The 22,521-nt window shown below is 42.8% G+C and overlaps 1 protein-coding gene across 1 annotated transcript; it reads right to left on the bottom strand.

Moving 5' to 3' along the window:
- Window positions 1–1,301: 1,301 nt before the first annotated feature.
- Window positions 1,302–20,925, bottom strand: LOC115115475 (E3 ubiquitin ligase TRAF3IP2-like). The gene is made up of 9 exons (XM_065012642.1): window positions 20,833–20,925; window positions 10,855–11,519; window positions 7,623–7,668; window positions 3,937–4,007; window positions 3,511–3,608; window positions 3,349–3,417; window positions 2,659–2,775; window positions 2,470–2,544; window positions 1,302–1,713 (listed from the first exon to the last, which is right to left on the bottom strand). The coding sequence occupies exons 2-9, from the start codon at window positions 11,465–11,467 to the stop codon at window positions 1,567–1,569; spliced, it is 1,236 nt and encodes a 411-aa protein (XP_064868714.1). The 5' UTR covers window positions 11,468–11,519; window positions 20,833–20,925; the 3' UTR covers window positions 1,302–1,566.
- Between the last annotated feature and the right edge of the window lie 1,596 nt (window positions 20,926–22,521).

Raw genomic sequence — 22,521 nt, 5'->3', positions numbered from 1 at the left:
CTCCCTTGTCAGAAATGTGTTATCTGTTCAGTAGTTTTTTAGTCTCTGGATATGCCACTAGGGCTGCGTTTACACAGGCCGCCCAATTCTGATCCTTTTTCACTAATTGGTCTTTTGAGCAATCACATCAGCTCTGAAAAATATCTGAAAATATCAGATTTGAGCTGCCTGTATAAACACAGCCTAATATTCAACTCCCCATGGGACCGTGGCACTGCAATGTTTTGAATCAAATGTCCCCCTCCAGTGTGGGCTGACTAATCTACCAGTTCACATTTGTTGCATGTGTTTTAAATTTGATTGAAAACATTGGGGGCAGGGAAAAGTCAGATCATAGAAGTTAGGTAATCTAGTGGGTCTTTCAGTCAGCAGGGAGTTGTCTCAATATGTGGTTCAGCTTTGCTATATGCCCGGAGGGAGCCCATGTTAGAACAAAAACACATTCCTGCACTACAAGAACAACAGGTATGTCACTATGGAAAAGTGCCCATGGGACATCACAACTCTGACAATCACCTCATTGAAGATTACATTTAAAAGGTTTCGGGTCGGGATGTCCCAAGGATACCATATAGCATTAACCATGTCACTATAGGGCAGGGGGTGTCAAACTCCGTGGAGGTCCGAGTGTCTGCTGGTCTGTTACTTCCTTTCAATTACTGTCAAACGAAGACTTAGGACCTCCCCTCACCTGGTTGTCAAACTAATCAATTAGGACCTCCCCTCACCTGCTTATCTAAGTCTTAACTAATCAATTACAAGGGAGGAGTGAAAACCCACAGACATTGAAGTCTCTGGAATGAGTGACACCTGTGATAGTGCACCATTTCAGATGCAGATATTCTTTGCCGATGGACCGACCTGTCAAAATTGTCTGTCTATGTACTCAATCACTGCCCAGCGGGGTCTGAGTCACTATACCTGGAGTCCAACACCGAGTCCTTTATACTTGAGTCCCAAGTCACTTGGCAGTGCTAAAAGCTGCGGTCCAACAATCTTTAAAGTAATTCTTCATCAGGTAGAAAGCTAAGTAAGGCTAGACTGCTAGTACAGTAACTATGTAACATTTGCTGTTGTAGCTAGCATGTTGAATCATGCAAGAGAGAGAGAGACTGACAAAGTCATCACTGATCGAGTCATGAATGTTGTGACTTAAGTCCTAGTCAAAATGCCTCCGTTTAAAAGATTATTTCCATAAGGGAAAACATTTATTTAGTAAAACAATGTTCTATTTATTCACTCATCTTGGATGCATGTCAAAGTAGTTTTATAGGGAGCAAACCAACTGAAATAAGACAGGGTAAATATCAATCAACTCCAATTTATTGCAACCTCCCTGGGCAGAATACTGCAACAGATGTTCTCAAAAGACAAGAGTATTCAGAGGTTATTGATTATGTGCTTCACAACTTTGTGTCACTCAGCCAGCCATAGCTATGGAAACACAAATTCCCTAGAATAACACTAGTGCCTTCACCCCAAAAAAGGCTGGGATTAGGACCCAGTCCTGATGGAAAAACAGCATGACTGGACTTCACTGTAAAGTAAACCCAACAGGCTGTGGTTCTAGAGGGGGGTGGAGATGATGGTGGGTAGCTCCCCAACAGGCGGAGGGTTGTACTTCTCCACTCTCATCAGTCGACGTAGGATGTCGTCTCTGTCCTTTGGCCAGGTGTAGACTAGAGTGTTCTGGAGCCAGGCAGGAACATGGCACTGAGACAGACAGAAGACTTGTTTATACCTGGTTCTAACATGCAGCCTTTGTCCTGATCTTGTCCACATTCTGATTGTGCCCACATTTTTAGATAGGTGTAGACGATTAAAAGAAGCATCTGATTGTGATCAGATCTTCCTGCCCACCTCTGGAGGTAGTCAGACACGCATTGTGTCTGGATATTGTACAAGTGTAAACAGATCTGAACAGTGAACCCATTTAAATCATAATTTCCCACCCTCTAATACCATTGACCGCTGTCACCATTGACTTGTGGCATCAATGTGTCTTAAAATAAATCATACATATTCATTTGAAACAATATCTGTCATATCATTTGCATACAGGGAGGGACCAGGAAATCTGGCCACAATGCAGACACAGTGGACAGAAAAGACACATATTAATAGCACGTGTGGACACATCTGAAAAAGTGGGTACAATCGTTTTGCTGAGGGGGGGACGGATCATAGTAATGGCTGGAATGGAATGCTATCAAACACATAGAATTCATGTGTTTGATACCATTCATTCCGTTCCAGCCATTACTATGAGCCCGTCCTCCCCAGTTAAGGTGCCACCAACCTCCAGTGGTGTTAGCGCAAGGTATAAATGGGCTAGAGGGGGAGAGGCTGCTAGAAAGAGGCCATTGATCTTACTGAATTCAGTAAATAAGAGCTATTGTCTTTCAGTTTCCTAGTAAAGTGTTTTAGTGCTTAAAAAAAAAAACATTAATTTCCACATAAGTCCAATACCTTTTTAGCTCCTGGAAACAGTATGGGAATGAATCTGAAGTTCTGGCATCCATTCTGAATGAACTCATTCTGCAGCTGTAACATAGTCACACTTTCATATCCCTTTCTAGAAGTGAAGCATGAAATCGATGAAAACGTTATTTTTGATAGATTATCATTAGGTTTCTTTATGGACTGCCATAAGCTCACCTGCTTATAGATATAGACTGTGTGTAACATCCTCTCGTCTTTCTCCATATAGATATTAGCCCCCGTTACGGTCTCATGATACTTGGGACTGATAACAATGATGATAAGGTAATATTTCTGAGAAGGTAAAGATAGAAAGGATTAGCCCTCAGTCCAGGCCACTTCACGTTGACACATGCTAACTTCATTTCTGAGAAGGTAAAGATAGAAAGGATTAGTCCTCAGCCCAGGCCACTTCACGTTGACGCATGCTAACTTCATTTCTGAGAAGGTAAAGATAGAAAGGATTAGCCCTCAGCAGTGCCTGCTAACTTCATTTCTGAGAAGGTACGTGAAGTGGCCACTTCACGTTGACACATGCCAACTTCATTTCTGAGAAGGTAAAGATAGAAAGGATTAGCCCTCAGCCCAGGCCACTTCACGTTGACACATGCTAACTTCATTTCTGAGAAGGTAAAGATAGAAAGGATTAGCCCTCAGCCCAGGCCACTTCACGTTGACACATGCTAACTTCATTTCTGAGAAGGTAAAGATAGAAAGGATTAGCCCTCAGCCCAGGCCACTTCATGTTGACACATGCTAACTTGACTTCATGACTTCATTTGTGATGTAACATAGCATTGATTAAAAGGTTAAGAAGCATTTCTACCATCTTGTCAAAGTCATCTGAGGTTGAATCAGCCATTTTACCTCGTTGATGTATTTTTCCATGAAGTCGATGGCGCTAATACTTATGAGCTGCTGCTCAAATACATCCACCTGAAACCATACAGGAAGAGAAACAGCACTAATGTACGACTATATCAGTAAATGGGAAATTATTTGATTCTGAACTGTAAAAAGTAACCTTACACTAGTGTCAAAGCCGTTGTGACGCAGCAGGGAAACAAAGTTCATGGTCTCTTTAAAATGGTTGTCGCTGTCTCTCTCATAGGTGACAAAGACCTTTCCTAAAATAAACAAATAACATGTTACTCAATAGCACTGTGCACTGTTAAATAGCACACAGTATGGACCAACAGAAACAAGTGTGTAATCACTCGTATTTGTATAATAGCACAAACATTTGACATTTTTGTCATTTAGCAGAAGCTCCTATCCAGAGCGACTTAGAGTTAGTCACATTCATCTTAAGGTAACTAGGTGAGACAACCACATATCACAATCATAGTAAGTAATAAAGTAACTATCTGCAAAGTCAGTGCTAGTAAGAAGACAACAAATTCCATGTTGATACTATTGGCAGTTTTGGTCTACCATACTCTGTACAGCACTTACTTTGCTCCAATGACAGCTGTGTACTACTCCCTGGTCTGTCACTTTGTCTGTGTTGGGGGACAAAGCTCTCACTGTGATGGGAGAGACAAGCCAAATCATAGTGCCAGTCAAGAACTTGACATTGTAACTTACATTAAGCGTAATTTATATTTACATTTTTGTCATTTAGCAGATGCTCTTGTCCAGAGCCACTTACAGTAGTGAGTGGATTCATTTTTGTATTTTTTCCTGTACTGGTCCCCGTGGGAGTCAAACCCACAACCCTGGTGTTATAAGTGCCATGCTCTAACTGAGCCAATACTTCATTTATCTCTCGTGGGGAAATTGTCCAGGCAATCATTGGCCTTTTAGATAGGAGTTCCCACTTTCTGTTTGGTTGCTTGGAACCCTTGTCTATTGGTCTGTACTAAACCATTACCTATGATGTGTGCTCACCAGTGGAGGCTGGTGGGAGGTGCTATGGGAGGACAGGCTCATTGTAATGGATGGAATGGAATGAGTCAAACGTGTGGTTTCCATATGTTTGATGTGTTTGATACCGTTCCATTAATTACATTCTTTACAATGAGCCCGACCTCCTATAGCTCCACCCACCAGCCTCCTGTGGTGTCCACCTTATAGCTAACGCTGTGTTACGGCCTGTACTGTTTGTGTACGACTTCAGTGGCATGCAGAGTCCGGAACCGAAAACGTTATTATTAAAAGAAGCACATGCCTGTTCCAATGGAAATAGAGTAGATTACATGTAATTGACAAAATTAGATTGTCAGAACTCTTCTCTGTCGAAGAATTTACAGTATGCATTCCTTAAATCATCCTCTTCAAATGGCTTGATATTGTTGCAGATGTCATCGTTTACACAAGACAGTTTTTAAAATGTAACCAAGGAAGTAAAACATTGAGGGGAAGTTGTAACATCAGAGCCCGTCCAACGTTTCCTCATCTCCCACTCCTTCTAATGCGACCTTCCCCGATGCTTCTCCCTCTTTTTCCCCTGCCCCGCTACAACGTTTCCTCATCTCCCAGCCCTTCTAATGCGACCTTCCCCGATGCTTCTCCCTCTTTTTCCCCTGCCCCGCTACGTTTCCTCATCTCCCACCCCTTCTAATGCGACCTTCCCCGATGCTTCTCCCTCTTTTTCCCCTGCCCCGTTTCCTCATCTCCCAGCCCTTCTAAACCTTCCCCATGCTTCTCCCTCTTTTTCCCCTTACGTTTCCTCATCTCCCAGCCCTTCTAATGCGACCTTCCCCGATGCTTCTCCCTCTTTTTCCCCTGCCCCGCTACGTTTCCTCATCTCCCAGCCCTTCTAATGCGACCTTCCCCGATGCTTCTCCCTCTTTTCCCCCTGCCCCGCTATGTTTCCTCATCTCCCAGCCCTTCTAATGCGACCTTCCCCGATGCTTCTCCCTCTTTTTCCCCTGCCCCGCTACAACGTTTCCTCATCTCCCAGCCCTTCTAATGCGACCTTCCCCCGATGCTTCTCCCTCTTTTCCCCTGCCCCGCTACAACGTTTCCTCATCTCCCAGCCCTTCTAATGCGACCTTCCCCGATGCTTCTCCCTCTTTTTCCCCTGCCCCGCTACAATGTTTCCTCATCTCCCACCCCTTCTAATGCGACCTTCCCCGATGCTTCTCCCTCTTTTTCCCCTGCCCCGCTACAACGTTTCCTCATCTCCCAGCCCTTCTAATGCGACCTTCCCCGATGCTTCTCCCTCTTTTTCCCCTGCCCCGCAACGTTTCCTCATCTCCCAGCCCTTCTAATGCGACCTTCCCCGATGCTTCTCCCTCTTTTTCCCCTGCCCCGCTACAAAATGTCTTCCTGCAGGCAGTCACTGAGTTGGAGTTCCTAAAGGAGCTCCTTAAACTTGACCCCCCCAAAAAACTTCTGGGTCAGATGATTTAGACCTTTTCTTCTTTAAGGTTGTTGCCCCTATCATCGCCACGCCTGTCTCCTTTCTGGGGAGGTTCCCTTTGCTTAGAAGGCAGCCACAGTTTGTCCTTTATTTAAAGGGGGAGATCAATCTGATCCTAACTGTCATAGGCGTATTTCTATTTTGCCCTGTTTATCAAAAGTATTGGAAAAACTTGTCAATAATCAACTAACTGGCTTTCTTGATGTCTACAATATTATCTCTGGTATGCAATCTGGTTTCCACTCAGGTTATGGATGTGTCACTGCAACCTTAAAAGGTCCTCAATGATGTCACCATTGCCCTTGATTCTAAGCAATATTGTGTGGCTATTTTTATTGACTTGGCCAAAGCTTTTGATACGGTAGACCATTCCATTCTTGTGGGCCGGCTAAGGAGCACTGGTGTCTCTGAGGGGTCTTTGGCCTGGTTTGCTAACTACCTCTCTCAGAGTGCAGTGTATAAAGTCAGAAAACCTGCTGTCTCAGCCACTGCCTGTTACCAAGGCTCGATCCTTGGCCACATGCCCTTCTCAATTTACATCAACAACATAGCTCAGACAGTAGGAAGCGCTCTCATCCATTTATACAGATACAGTTTTATACTTAGCTGGCCCTTCTCTGGATGTTGTGTTAAACGCTCTACAACAAAGCTTTCTTAGTGTCCAACAAGCTTCCTCTGCCCTTAACCTTGTCCTGAACACCTCCAAAACAAAGGTCATGTGGTTTGGTAAGAATAATGCCCCTCTCCCCACAAGTGTGATTACTACCTCTGAGGGTCTAGAGCTTGAGGTAGTCACCTCAAACAAGTACTTGGGAGTATGGCTAGATGGTGCACTGTACATCTCTCAGCACATATCAAAGCTGCAGGCTAAAGTTAAATCTCTTTCACTTCAGCTACAAAACTAACCCTGATTCAGATGTCCATCCTACCCATACTAGATTACAGAGACATAATTTATAGATCGGCAGGTAAGGGTGCTCTCGAGCGGATAGATGTTCTTTACCATTCGGCCATCAGATTTGCCACCTTTGCTCCTTGTAGGAGACATCACTGCACTCTATACTCCTTTGTAAACTGGTCATCTCTGTAAACCCACCGCAAGACCCACTGGTTGATGCTTATTTATAAAACCCTCTTAGACCTCACTCCCTCCTACCCGAGTTATCTACTGCAGCCCTCATACAACACCCGTTCTGCCAGTCACATTCTGTTAAAGGTCCCCATAGCACACACATCCCTGGGTCGCTTCTCTTTTCAGTTTGCTGCAGCTAGTGACTGGAACGAGCTGCAACAAACACTCAATCTCTTCATTCGAAGACTCAATCATGGACACTCTTGACAGTTGTGGCTGCTTTGTGTGATGTATTGTTGTCTCTACCTTCTTGCCTTTTGTGCTGTTGTCTGTGCCCAATAATGTTTGTACCATGTTTTGTGCGGTCGTCTGTGCCCAATAATATTTGTACCATGTTTTGTGCTGTTGTCTGTGCCCAATAATATTTGTACCATGTTTTGTGCTGTTGTCTGTGCCCAATAATATTTGTACCATGTTTTGTGCTGTTGTCTGTGCCCAATAATATTTGTACCATGTTTTGTGCTGCTACCATGTTTTTTTTAATGTTGCTATCATGTTGTGTTGTCATGTGTTGCTGCCTTGCTATATTTATATTGTATTCGTTGTATTTATTTTTAATTCCAGGCCCCCGTCCCCGCAGGCCTTTTGATAGGCCTTCATTGTAAAAAAAAAAGTAAAAGATGGGTTAGTTAGACAACTCACCTTTGAGTGGTGCCAGCTGCATCTTGATGTCTGCAGTGGTCCGGACCTGATATGACACCAATATATATTTATTTTTAAAAAATTGTACCAGTCAAAAGTTTGGACACACCTACTCATTCAAGGGTTTTTACATTGTAGAATAATAGTGAAGACAAACTATGAAATAACACATCACAATATATTTTATATCTGACATTCTTCAAAGTAGCCTCCCTTTGCCTTGATGACAGCTTTGAACACCATTTGCATTCTCTCAATAAGCTTCATGAGGTAGTCACCTGGAATGCATTTCAATTAACAGGTGTGCCTTGTTAAAAGTTAATTTGTGGAATTTCTTTGCTTCTTAATACGTTTGAGCCAATCAGTTGTGTTGTGACAAGGTATGGGTTGTATACAGAAGATAAATCAAATCAAAGTTTGTCACGTGCGCCGAATACAACCGGTGTAGTAGACCTTACAGTGAAATGCTTACTTACAGGCTCTAACCAATAGTGCGGAGAAAAAAAGTGTGTGTGTGTTGGTAAGTAACGAAATAAAACAACAATAAAAAGACATTTGAAAATAAGAGTAGCAAGGCTATATACAGACACCGGTTAGTCAGGCTTATTGAGGTAGTATGTACATGAATGTATTGTTAAAGTGACTAAACATATATGATGAACAGAGAGTAGCAGCAGCGTAAAAGATAGCCCTATTTGGTAAAAACCAAGTCCATGATGGTCAGTCAATCAGGAACATTTCAAGAACTTTGAAAGTATCTTCAAGTGCAGTCGCAAAAAACCATCAAGCGCTATGATGAAACGGTCTCTCATGAGGACCCCCACAGGAAAGGAAGACCCAGAGTTACCTCTGCTGCAGAGGATAAGTTAATTAGTTACCAGCCTTAGAAATTGCATTCCAAAAACAATGCTTCAGAGTTTAAGTTACAGACATCCACTGTTCAGGGAAGACGGTCTACAATCAGGACTTCATGGTCGAATTGCTGTAAAGAAACCACTACCACAGGACACCAATAATAAGAATCGACTTGCTTGTGCCAAGAAACACGAGCAATGGACAATAGACTGTCCATTCCTTTGGTCTGATGAGTCCAAATTTTTGGTTCCAACTGCTGTGTCTTTGTGAGATGCAGAGTAGATGATCTCCGCATGTGTGGTTCCCACCATGAAGCATGGAGAAGGTGGTGTGATGGTGCTTTGCTGGTGACACTGTCTGATTGATTTAGAATTCAAGGCACACTTCACCAGCATGGCTACCACAGCATTCTGCAGCGATACGCCATCCCATCTGGTTTGCGCTTATTGAGACTATCATTTGTTTTTCAACAGGACAGTGACTCAAAACACACCTCCAGGCTGTGTAAGGGCTATCTGACCAAGGAGAGTGATGGAGTTTTGCATCAGATGACCTGGCCTCCACCGCAGAGTGAAGGAAAAGCCACCAACAAGTGCTCAGCATATGTGGGAACTCCTTCAAAACTGTTGGAAAAGCATTCCAGGTGAAGTTGGTTGAGAGAATGCTATGAGTGTTGCAAAGCTGTCGTGAAGGCAAAGGGTGGCTACTTTGAACAATCTAAAATATATTTTGATTTGATTAACACTTTTTTGGTTGCTACATGATTCCATATGTGTTATTTCACAGTTTTGATGTCTCCACTATTATTCTACAATGTAGAAAATAGTAAATATAAATATATTATTGTTGCTCCTTAATAATTTGTTATATTTTGATTTTTTTTCTCCTTAAAACTGCATTGTTGGTTAAGGGCTTCTAAGTAAGCATTTCACTGTAATGTCTACACCTGTTGTATTCGGCGCATGTGACAAATACAATTTCATATTGACCAGTGGAGGCTCATCAATAGTAAAAATAAAGAAAAACCCTTGAATGAGTAGGTGTCCAAACTTTTGATTGGTACTCGTTTTTTTGTAGACATAAATGCTTACACACACACACATATATAGTAACAAATACATACAAAGAGTATCATTTTAATTGTCATTAGCTAGGTTTCCATCCAATTGATGACAAACTTCCATGGGAATACTCTAAAACCCACATAAAACAGCATTTTCCCACCAGTGTTTCCATCAAATTGACTTGTTTGCGGATAAAAGGCTGTGCGTGATGACGTAGTGCACATGAGAGTAACTTTTTGCGGTTCAATTCCCATGTACCGAATAAAGTACAAGTGAAATAGGTTTCCATCGCATTTTCAACTCTACTAATGGTTTTGTCACAATTCTTGGCGGGTTATATAGCGAATGTGCACACTCTGGTCTTGGCACGCGCACTTTAGGCAACAACTCGCAGATACAGTGCAGGTATGGACTACATGATGAGATTATTATGGGCAAAAGAGCAAGGTTATTGTTATTTGTCAAACGGCAGGAAAGCGTCGATGAGCTTGTCACCAGAAAATCTTTTAATGGAAAGGAGAATCAAGCTCATCACCTAGCACCTTCACCACCCTGTGAAGTTCATCATCATTTATTTCATCTGTAGCGGGGAGTCGTAGTGGGAGGACCACACACCATGTCAACGCGTGACTCCAAGTTCACTTCGATATGTGCAAATATTGATCTAATAGCCATCATAAGGCGCCTCCACTATTTCTCGCATTATACATTTTTACAGACTCAAAAAGATCCCACCTTGTGTAGCGTATTTCGTTTTGTTGACATTTGGAAAGTTTACCGTCAAATGTTCTGTTTCCATCAGGCCTGTCATGACATTTTTATCTGACATGTACTTTACTCACGTAAAAAAAGGTTGATGGGAACCTGTTTATAGACAGAACATGTTGCTGCATGCACTGTGGATGAGCTAACATTTTAGGGAGACGGGTTAAAGAGGTATTTTTTAAGCCTAGAGATGTGTGCCATTTAGAGGATGAATGGGCAAGACAGCAGGGTATGGTAGTAGGTGCCAGGTGCACTGGTTTGTGTCAAGAACTGCAACACTGCTGTTTTTTTTTTTAAGCTCAACAGTTTCCCGTGTGTATCAAGAATGGTCCACCACCCAAAGGACATCCAGCCACCTTGACACAACTGTGGGACGCACTGGAGTCAACATGGGTCAGCATTCCTGTGGAATACTTTAGACACCTTGCAGCGTCCATGGCCCGACGAATTGAAGGTGTTCAGAGGGTGAAAGGGGGGTGCAACTCAATATACTAAATATAGTTTTACATACACACCCACCCCCCTATATGACTGGGACTGGAACTCACCATAGTAGGGTGGACGGTAACTTGGCCTTGGAACGAGCTGTAGGACAGGGCCCATTCCGAGCCCCTGTGCAGGGCACTGTGCACAGCAGACCGGGCCCTGAGTTGGGTAGGGGTACGGGGGAAGGAAAGGGTAGCGGAGAGCAGCCTCTGGTGGGCAGGAGAGCAGAGAGTACGGCTGCTCCAGGCTACTGATGCTGGGGCTGTATCGCCCAGGGAGTGAGTGGTGGGATTTACACTGGTCATGATAGCCCTCCTCTACTGGGCAACTGGCAAAGTCTGCACAGTGTGGGTATGAGTAGGATGGCAGGCTGTCTGGGTATGGCCCTCCAGTGCGTCCGTCGCTGCTGTTGGCAAAGCTGGATTTCAGCCAGGCGTACCTCTGGTGGTCCAGGGCACTCAGACACATCTCTTCCTGTCCGGGGTAGGGTGTCTGGGGGCTGTAGCCAGCACATAGTCCCTGGGGTGGCCAGTTTGGGCTGGATCTTGACGGTGGTTCTTCTTGGCTGCCGTGTGGCTCTCTATTGGCCATCCTGCTCTGGTTGAGGACTTCTGGATAATTGAGTTGACTATGGGGTCTTAAGTGTAGGGCACTAGATATGGATACGTCACTCATTGTCTCATCATTCTCCTCACACTGACTGTGACTGTCCAGCAGGGGAGGGAGTCTACAGAGAGTGAAGAGACAAGTCAGCCAACAGTGTATAACCTGGAACAGGGATGGGCCACTTCGATCGGGGTGGGGACCACAAAATCTGAACTCATCATGAGGGGCCGCAGTGGTTCACATGTCTGCGTTCCCACATGAATACAGAGCTGGCCCTAAGTTACATTTTGTTGCCCCCCCATCCCTACCTTGCGGGCAAAACATTTTACTGGCTTCCCTCTTGACAGCAGAGAGAATAAAAGTTTTAGAGTTAATTTCCTGTAATTCTACTCATTTTGCCATGAGGCGGAGAGAAGATTTGGCAATTTATACTGTAACTCATTTCCTATATATAATTCAACACATTTTTGCCATGGGGAGGGAAGAAATATTTGCAGTTTTTACAATGATATCTGAATGACAGTGACTAACAAAATCAATGGGGGCTTCCTGGTCGGTAATATGACCATGATTACTAGAAGTTTAGCTAGTCTCTCCAGCTAACTTACCAATCTAAAAAATGGTAGCTGACATGGGATAATTGACTGACTGTCAGTGACAGGCATAACAAGTGAAAAGCTACTGATGCACAACCAAATTTCAAAATTGCACCTTGTGAATTCTACCATTCTAACTGGGGCCAGTTGCCCATCCCTGACCTAGAAAGTACTCCATGGTGAGATGCCAGTGAATGACAGCTCTCAAATACAGTGCCTTCAGTTAGTATTCATACCTATTGACTTATTCCACATGTTGTGTTACAGCCTGAATTCAAAATTAATTAAATTGACTGAGTCAATACTTATTATTTAGGCTTGCCATAACAAAAGGGGTTAAATATACTTAACAAATTATTATTTTTTAAATGCAACTTGCACCAATTTCAACGATTTTACTGAGTTACAGTTCGGAAATCAGTCACTTGAAATAAATAAATTAGGCTCTAATCTATGGATTTCACATGACAGGGCAGGGGTGCAGTCAGTTGGGAAACAGGCCCACCCAATCAGAACTAGTTTTTCTCCACAAAAAGGTTTTATTACAGACAAAAATATGCCTCAGTTTCATCAGCTGTCTGGGTGGCTGGTCTCAGACGATCCCGCAGGTGAAGAAGCCAGGTGTGGAGGTCCTGGGCTGGCATGGTTACACGTGGTCGTGAGGCCGGTTGGACATACTGACAAATTCTCTAAAACGACATTGGAGGCTTATGGTAGAGAAATGAACATTCAATCGTGAGGTTGACAGCTCTGGGGGCCATTCCTGCAGTCATTCCAGCCATTCCTGCAGTCAGCATGCCAATTGCACGCTCTCTTCAAACTTGAGACATCTGTGGCATTGTGTTGTGTGACAAAACTGCACATCTTAGAGTTGCCTTTTGTCCCCAGCTCAAAAACACCTGTGTAATGATCATGCTGTTTAATCAGCTTATAATATGATATGCCACGTCTGTCCGGTGGATGGATCATCTTGGCAAAGGAGAAATGCTCACTCACAGGGATGTAAACAAATTTGTGCACAAAATGAGAGAAATAATATTTTTGTGTATGGAACATGTATGTCTGGGATATTTTATTTCAGCTCATGAAATCAACACTTTACATGTTGTCTACAGTTTACTTATTGACTTGACATTTCAGCATGACATTTTTTATGAATTTGTGAAAATGACAATAAATGTAATTCTACTTTCACATTATGGGCTAGTGACAAAATCTTATTGAATACATTTTAAATTCAGTCTGTAACACAACAACATGTGGAAAAGGTCAAGAGGCGTGAATACTTTCTGAAGGCACTGTGAGAGTTATGTGATCGTTATCATCATCAACCGAGTAACTCCCACACAACTGTTCAAAGCCTTTGTCTGCACTGTAATTAATAGAAGCCATTTTGCTACAGTAAGCAACGTGTCGTGCGAGCTTCTGAGGCGATTACCTTGGAGATGCACTTTGCAGAGAGGGTAACATCGTTCACTTATTCCAAGGACACCAAAGGATTTCACAAACCTGTCATTAAAATTATTACTGAGACCCCAGCGCAAGTTACAGGTCAAACCACAAACAGACTCAAAACAAAAGTGTCTAGGCAACAGGTTTTACAATGTACGCTTGGATATGCAGAACAATATCTTCAGGCTACTGGTGTATCTGATAAGGCACAGGAATACCTACTTTTCACATCTAGTTTTGTAGCTCAGGAAAAATAATAGCTAAGAAAAAGTTTAAGTGTGAAGTGACTTCTACCTAGGAATATGCTTAGGATTGACTATGAGTATGAATGCTGCATAAATATGACTCGTTTTTTCTGATGTATTAACTTTGACCACATCAGCCTAAAACTGACACAAAACAAAGGCAATGTAAAGGAGAAAAACAACTAGATGTTATGCAGTCAAAGAAAGCGAACTTACCTTAGGAATGATTCAAGGTAGGAATGACAGGTTATGACTCTGTCATGAAAAATGCACGTTTTACTTATCTTTTTACCAAACTCTACATAACAATTTACATTCCAAACCGGATGAAATCTGTATTAAGTTCCGACGAGCGCACTGTGCCTTTCGAGACAACCGACTATTCAGGAACAGCCCCGTCCGAGCTACAGAGGTAGACCTTCCTTTCTCCCAAGCCCCGCCCATCCCGCGTTGGACGTCAAATAAGAGTGTGAAACATATTTGAGATACCAAAACAACACATAACTACATTGGAGCTATTTATCATATTTTGTCTAATTCCCAATATTTGCATATGAATACAAACGATGTAGAGTTCAGTTTGCATGTCTGTAGACATACATATAAGATATTGAGGTGTAGACAGTCCATTTTAAAATCAGCACACAAGCTACAAATGTGCTTTACTGCAGGGCCGGCCCATACAGCACTCTGCCATGGCTTGGATGGGCGGTCGGGGAAAAGCTGTGTTTATATGACGAAGTGTATAGAGCTTTATGTAACATTGACAAACTTGAAAGATGGATTATGAAGAAATCACTCTGCCATTTCCTGTTGGTACAATTTTAAAAGTTCGCCTAATTTCATTTTGTTGCGAAACAAAGAATCTTTGTACCATCTAAACCGCTGTGAAATGTATTTTCAATAACCAAAAATATTGTATTTTCAACTTTTTGAAACTGGTGTACAAAACCGAAAGTAAAATACACAAAACGGGAAGCATAAAAATAGTGCACATAGAACAGACTTCATAGACTTGCTTTCAATGCGAATGACAAATCTATAACTCATATATTTATATGTGCATTTGGTCAGGCCGCCCAAAAAGTTGCATATTGCAGCTTTAACATTGATGTTGAACTGTAAAGATCTTTGACTGAAGATCATTGTGGCATTGTACTCAGCTCAACTCATAATCTGATTTGAAAGAGCTCCAGCTGGTTGCAACCTGGACTCAGTGGTAGATGTAACATAGTAAATGGATTTCCGTGACAGTCAAATTAGTATGATATGTTACGTTTGGTATTGTACATGCACTATATATACAAAGGTATGTGGACACCCCTTCAAATTAGTGGATTTGGCCATTTCAGCCACACAGCCATGCAATCTCCATAGACAAACATTGGCAGTAGAATGGCCTTACTGAAGAGCTCAGTGACTTTCAACATGGCACCGTCATAGGATTCCACCTTTCCAACAAGTCAGTTTGTCAAATGTCAGCCCTGCTAGTGCAGCCCTGGTCCTATAAGTGCACCAAAAATCCTTAAATTTCCATCCCTAACTATAACATTTTCCGACAAGATAGAACAGCCAAAGGGGGCGGAGTTTCAATCTACTGCAGAGATAGCCTGCAGAGTTCTGTCAGACCTATAACTATCCTACCCTGCCATTCTAAGGTCTTCGAAAGCCAAGTTAACAAACAGATCACCGACCATTTCGAATCCCACCGTACCTTCTTTTTATTTATTTTAATTTTATTACACCTTTATTTAACCAGGTAGGCAAGTTGAGAACAAGTTCTAATTTACAATTGCGACCTGGCCAAGATAAAGCAAAGCAGTTCGACAAATACGACACAGAGTTACACATGGAGTAAAACAAACATACAGTCAATAATACAGTAGAAACAAGTCTATATACGATGTGAGCAAATGAGGTGAGATAAGGGAGGTAAAGGCAAAAAAAGGCCATGGTGGCAAAGTAAATACAATATAGCAAGTAAAACACTGGAATGGTAGATTTGCAGTGGAAGAATGTGCAACATAGAAATAAAAATAATGGGGTGCAAAGGAGCAAAATAAATAAATAAAATAAATACAGTAGGGAAAGAGGTAGTTGTTTGGGCTAAATTATAGGTGGGCTATGTACAGGTGCAGTAATCTGTGAGCTGCTCTGACAGCTGGTGCTTAAAGCTAGTGAGGGAGAAAAGTGTTTCCAGTTTCAGAGATTTTTGTAGTTCGTTCCAGTCATTGGCAGCAGAGAACTGGAAGGAGAGGCGGCCAAAGAAAGAATTGGTTTTGGGGGTGACAAGAGAGATATACCTGCTGGAGCGCGTGCTACAGGTTGGTGATGCTATGGTGGCCACGAGCTGAGATAAGGGGGGACTTTACCTAGCAGGGTCTTGTAGATTACATGGAGCCAGTGGGTTTGGCGACGAGTATGAAGTGAGGGCCAGCCAACGAGAGCGTACAGGTCGCAATGGTGGGTAGTATATGGGGCTTTGGTGACAAAACGGATGGCACTGTGATAGACTGCATCCAATTGGTTGAGTAGTGTATTGGAGACTATTTTGTAAATGACATCGCCGAAGTCGAGAATTGGTAGGATGGTCAGTTTTACAAGGGTATGTTTGGCCGCATGAGTGAAGGATGCTTTGTTGCGAAATAGGAAGCCAATTCTAGATTTAACTTTGAATTGGAGATGTTTGATGTGGGTCTGGAAGGAGAGTTTATAGTCTAACCAGACACCTAGGTATTTGTAGTTGTCCACATATTCTAAGTCAGAGCCGTCCAGAGTAGTGATGTTGGACAGGCGGGCAGGTGCAGGCAGCGATCGGTTGAAGAGCATGCATTTAGTTTTACTTGTATTTAAGAGCAATTGGAGGTCACGGAAGGAGAGTTGTATGGCATTGAAGCTTGCCTGGAGGGTTGTTAACACAGTGTCCAAAGAAGGGCCAGAAGTATACAGAATGGTGTCGTCTGCGTATAGGTGGATCAGAGACTCACCAGCAGCAAGAGCGACATCATTGATGTATACAAAGAAGAGAGTCGGTCCAAGAATTGAACCCTGTGGCACCCCCATAGGGACTGCCAGAGGTCCGGACAGCAGAACCTCCGATTTGACACACTGAACTCTATCAGAGAAGTAGTTGGTGAACCAGGCAAGGCAATCATTTGAGAAACCAAGGCTGCCGAGTTTGCCGATGAGGATGTGGTGATTGACAGTCAAAAGTCTTGGCCAGATCAATTAATACGGCTGCACAGTAATGTTTCTTATCGATGGCGGTTAAGATATCGTTTAGGGCTTTGAGCGTGGCTGAGGTGCACCCATGACCAGCTCTGAAACCAGATTGCATAGCAGAGAGGGTATGGTGAGATTCGAAATGGTCGGTTGACTTGGCTTTCGAAATGTTAAAAAGACAGGGTAGGATAGATATAGGTCTGTAGCAGTTTGGGTCAAGAGTGTCCCCCCCTTTGAAGAGGGGGATGACCGCAGCTGCTTTCCAATCTTTGGGAATCTCAGATGACACGAAAGAGAGGTTGAACAGGCTAGTAATAGGGGTGGCAACAGTTTCGGCAGGTAATTTTTGAAAGAAAGGGTCCAGATTGTCTAGCCCGGCTGATTTGTAGGGGTCCAGATTTTGCAGCTCTTTCAGAACATCAGCTGACTGGATTTGGGAGAAGGAGAAATGGGGAAGGTTTGGGCGAGTTGCTGTGGGGGGTGCAGTGCTGTTGACCGGGGTAGGGGTAGCCAGGTGGAAAGCATGGCCAGCCGTAGAAAGCATGTTAAGCATGTTCCAGTTTAGGTCGCCTAGCAGCACGAGCTCTGAAGATAGATGGGGGGCAATCAGTTCACATATGGTGTCCAGAGCACAGCTGGGGGCAGAGGGTGGTCTATAGCAGGCGGCAACGGTGAGAGACTTGTTTTTAGAGAGGTGGATTTTTAAAAGTAGAAGTTCAAATTGTTTGGGTACAGACCTGGATAGTAGGACAGAACTCTGCAGGCTATCTTTGCAGTAGATTGCAACACCGCCCCCTTTGGCAGTTCTATCTTGTCTGAAAATGTTGTAGTTAGTGGTCTTCCTAAGCCAGGATTCAGACACAGCTAGAACATCCGGGTTGGCAGAGTGTGCTAAAGCAGTGAATAAAACAAACTTAAGGAGGGGGCTTCTAATGTTAACATGCATGAAACCAAGGCTATTACGGTTACAGAAGTCATCAAAAGAGAGCGACTGGGGAATAGGAGTGGAGCTAGGCACTGCAGGGCCTGGATTCACTCTACATCACCAGAGGAACAGAGGAGGAGTAGGATAAGGGTACGGCTAAAAGCAATGAGAATTGGTCGTCTAGAACGTCTGGAACAGAGAGTAAAAGGAGATTTCTGGGGGCGATAAAATAGCTTCAAGGTATAATGTACAGACAAAGGTATGGTAGGATGTGAATACATTGGAGGTAAACCTAGGTATTGAGTGATGAGGAGAGACATTGAAACCAGGAGATGTCATCGCATCTGTGGGTGGTGGAACTAATAGGTTGGATAAGGTATAGTGAGCAGGACTAGAGGCTCAACAGTGAAATAAGTCAATAAACACTAACCAGAACAGCAATGGACAAGGCATATTGACATTAAGGAGAGGCATGCTTAGTCGAGTGATCAAAAGGGTCCAGTGAGTAGTGAGGTTAGTTGGGGTCACGGCGATTCAGACAGTTAGCCGGGCCATCGGTAGCAAGCTAGCATAGAATGGAGGTCTGTTTTTAGCCACCTCGTGCGTTTCCGTCGGTAGGATTAGTGGGGTTCCGTGTGGTAGAGGGGATCAATCCAATTTGCAAAAAAATAAAAATAGATATAGTTATAAAAAAAATGTCAGATAGATCTATTCAGATAGCAGCCGAAAAGACAGCTAACGATTAGCGGACCGCAGATGGGCGTTCAGGTAACGTCGCAACGGAGGAGCCAGCTGGATAACTCACTCGGGCAGATAACGTCGGTAGTCCAGTTGTGAAGGCCCGGTGGGGCTCCGCGTTGGCAGTAAAACGGGTCCGGATAGGTGATTGTAGCCCAGGAGTGAATGATGGAACTCTTCAGCTGGCTAGCTCAGGAATAAATTGATGTTTGCTCCGGAATCGACGTAAGCCGATAGTCACACAAATAGCAGCTAGCTAGCTGCGAGATCCCGGTATAAATGTCCAGTGCTTGCGGTTGAAATCCGGGGACATGGAGAGAAAAATAGGTCCGGTATGTTCCGGTCCGAGCCGGACAGAACTGGTGATAGATTTTCGAGCTAAAGGATAGCTGATGACCACAAACCGTGGTTAGTTGAATACTAACGATTAGCCAGTAATGAAGCTAACTAGCTTCTGGCTAGCTTCTGGTTAGCTTCAGGCTAGCTTCTGGTTAGCTTCTGTGGAGGATTACAGATTTGAGGTAAATAACTTTCTTTTTTATATATATAAATTGGTGAGGCGGGTTGCAGGAGAGTGTTTTGAAGATGAGTTTATGGAAAAGAAAAAATATATATATAAAAAGGTATGCAAAGAAAGTTGTAAATATATATACAGTGGGGCAAAAAAGTACTTAGTCAGCCACCAATTGTGCAAGTTCTCCCACTTAAAAAGATGAGGCCTGTAATTTTCATCATAGGTACACTTCAACTATGACAGACAAAATGAGAAGAAAAAAATCCAGACAATCACATTGTAGGATTTTTTATGAATTTATTTGCAAATTATGGTGGAAAATAAGTATTTGGTCACCTACAAACAAGCAAGATTTCTGGCTCTCACAGACCTGTAACTTCTTCTTTAAGAGGCTCCTCTGTCCTCCACTCGTTACCTGTATTAATGGCACCTGTTTGAACTTGTTATCAGTATAAAAGACACCTGTCCACAACCTCAAACAGTCACACTACAAACTCCACTATGGCCAAGACCAAAGAGCTGTCAAAGGACACCAGAAACAAAATTGTAGACCTGCACCAGGCTGGGAAGACTGAATCTGAAATAGGTAAGCAGCTTGGTTTGAAGAAATCAACTGTGGGAGCATTTATTAGGAAATGGAAGACATACAAGACCACTGATAATCTCCCTCAATCTGGGGCTCCACGCAAGATCTCACCTCAAATGATCACAAGAACGGTGAGCAAAAATCACAAAACCACACGGGGGGACCTAGTGAATGACCTGCAGAGAGCTGGAACCAAAGTAACAAAGCCTACCATCAGTAACACTACGCCGCCAGGGACTCAAATCCTGCAGTGCCAGACGTGTCCCCCTGCTTAAGCCAGTGCATGTCCAGGCCCGTCTGAAGTTTGCTAGAGAGCATTTGGATGATCCAGAAGAAGACTGGGAGAATGTCATATGGTCAGATGAAACCAAAATATAACTTTTTGGTAAAAACTCAACTCGTCGTGTTTGGAGGACAAAGAATGCTGAGTTCCATCCAAAGAACCCCATACCTACTGTGAAGCATGGGGGTGGAAACATCATGCTTTGGTGCTGTTTTTCTGCAAAGGGACCAGGACGCCTGATCCGTGTAAAGGAAAGAATGAATGGGGCCATTTATCGTGAGATTTTGAGTGAAAACCTCCTATCAGCAAGGGCATTGAAGATGAAACGTGGCTGGGTCTTTCAGCATGACAATAATCCCAAACACACCGCCCGGGCAACGAAGGAGTGGCTTCGTAAGAAGCATTTCAAGGTCCTGGAGTGGCATAGCCAGTCTCCAGATCTCAACCCCATAGAAAATCTTTGGAGGGAGTTGAAAGTCCGTGTTACCCAGCAACAGCCCCAAAACATCACTGCTCTAGAGGAGATCTGCATGGAGGAATGGGCCAAAATACCAGCAACAGTGTGTGAAAACCTTGTGAAGACTTACAGAAAACGTTTGACCTCTGTCATTGCCAACAAAGGGTATATAACAAAGTATTGAGATAAACTTTTGTTATTGACCAAATACTTATTTTCCACCAAAAATCCTACAATGTGATTTTCTGAAAGAAAAAAAAATCTCATTTTGTTTGTCATAGTTGAAGTGTACCTATGATGAAAATTACAGGCCTCTCATCTTTTTAAGTGGGAGAACTTGCACAATTGGCGGCTGACTAAATACTTTTTTGCTGTATATATACATTTATATTTCATAAAATGGCATTAGCACTTACCCGTCCAGAAGTACGTCCTGTCCTTGCAGAAACAGCTCCTCAGTTCCTGTTTGAATCACACTCAAAGATTCCTCAAACAAAAAATCTGTCTCACTTTCACTTTTACTTTAGATTTTGACATCGCTTTTCCTGATTTATTCGCCATGATATCGTCAATGAAATCGTTGAAAATACAACTTTCCGAAATACTGCTGCACGTAACAAGCCTCACAGCAACTCCTCTGATCGTCAAGGCGAGAATGGAGTTCGTTACGCGTGCGATTACAAACAACGAATGGTGGTCCAACCCAAAACCATTACATACTGGCGTTTACCTCAGCTCATTGGCTATCTACCCAGCTAGATTTCAAGAAGATCAGTGGTCATTGGGCAGAAATGCAGTCCATTAACGAAGCTTCCCTAAAATTATTGGTGCGTAAGGTAGTCATTGCTCGTTTTCTTCAAATCAGTTCACTTCGGTCAATACTCCCTGCAAAAAAAAAACAATGAGGTTTGGCTGTGTTGCAAACATCCAGAGGAATGCACTGAAACCAACCATGACTAGATAAACAATGGTTTACCGTGTGTAATTACGTTGAATGCTCCGTAAAAAATTGATAGAGATGGAATTCACGGCACAAACGGGTTACAAAATGTTTCGATTTAATCTATAAAAATTGATTTTATCAAAGAAAACGGCACTTCATTTCATCACTGGGACCCTCAGGAAGAGAAATAAGAGCAAGATATCAGAATGTAAGTCATAATTTTACCTTCAGATGTGAATGTGTAAAAACTGTCATGGCGGAAAATGTTTCTGTTGTTGATTGCTCTTCTCAAACAAAAGCATGGTATTTGTTCTCTGTAATAGCCATTTTAAATTGGAAAACGTAGTTTGATAACCAAGATTCTAATCTTTTGAAGGGTGTAAGACACTTGCATTTTCAAGAATGTTTAATGTTACGACATTGTATTTTTAGTTGTCACTCTGAAACTTCCCCTGATGTTGATCCCTGTACAGGGATCGCAGCCATAAGCATCTCCAATCCAAAATTAAATCTAGAATAATGGTCTGGGGCTGTTTTGCAGGGTTCGGGCTAGTGTCGGGTTCACCTTGGGGTCATGATAGAGGCTGTCCCAAATGTTTGATGTATTATAATAATTGATTATGCTTATGTTGTATTAATACAAGGGGAGGGGTTATAAGACCCCTCCCTCCTTACATTTATAGGGTCCTATACTGCAGATTAACAATATATATTCATTATCATGTTTAATACTGTTCCACAGTATTTCTAGTTTCTGCCTCTTATAAAGAAATGGTCTGAGAGATTTGTGACTGAGAGAACTCTGCAGGGGAGTGAAAGAGATAAGAGTCTAGTCAGACATTCCACTAAAAATCTACTTGGGGAGTGGACATTTACTGCTGAGCCTTTAGATAACACTGAAACTCTTGTTTGTATAGCTGTGTAGGTATGGGTTTGGTCTCAGGAGTAGAAGGTAATGATGTAGGCAGTGACATCACTAAGATATGACTGCAGGCATAATAAAACAACTTGGACCCTTTTCTATTTAGCAGAACTTACTCGGAAACATGCTCCTGTTGTCAACTTCTGCCTGCAATTGCATTAATAAAGATTTTTGACTGATTTAATTCAAGATATTGTTTGAATGCTTATTTCACCAATGAGCCAATGATTGACAAGGAAC

This window comes from Oncorhynchus nerka, linkage group LG28 (genome assembly GCF_034236695.1).
Source record: "Oncorhynchus nerka isolate Pitt River linkage group LG28, Oner_Uvic_2.0, whole genome shotgun sequence".
Lineage (NCBI taxonomy): Eukaryota > Metazoa > Chordata > Actinopteri > Salmoniformes > Salmonidae > Oncorhynchus > Oncorhynchus nerka.
The sequence above is the reverse complement of the archived record's forward strand: the minus strand, read 5'-3'. Positions and strand labels throughout refer to the sequence as shown.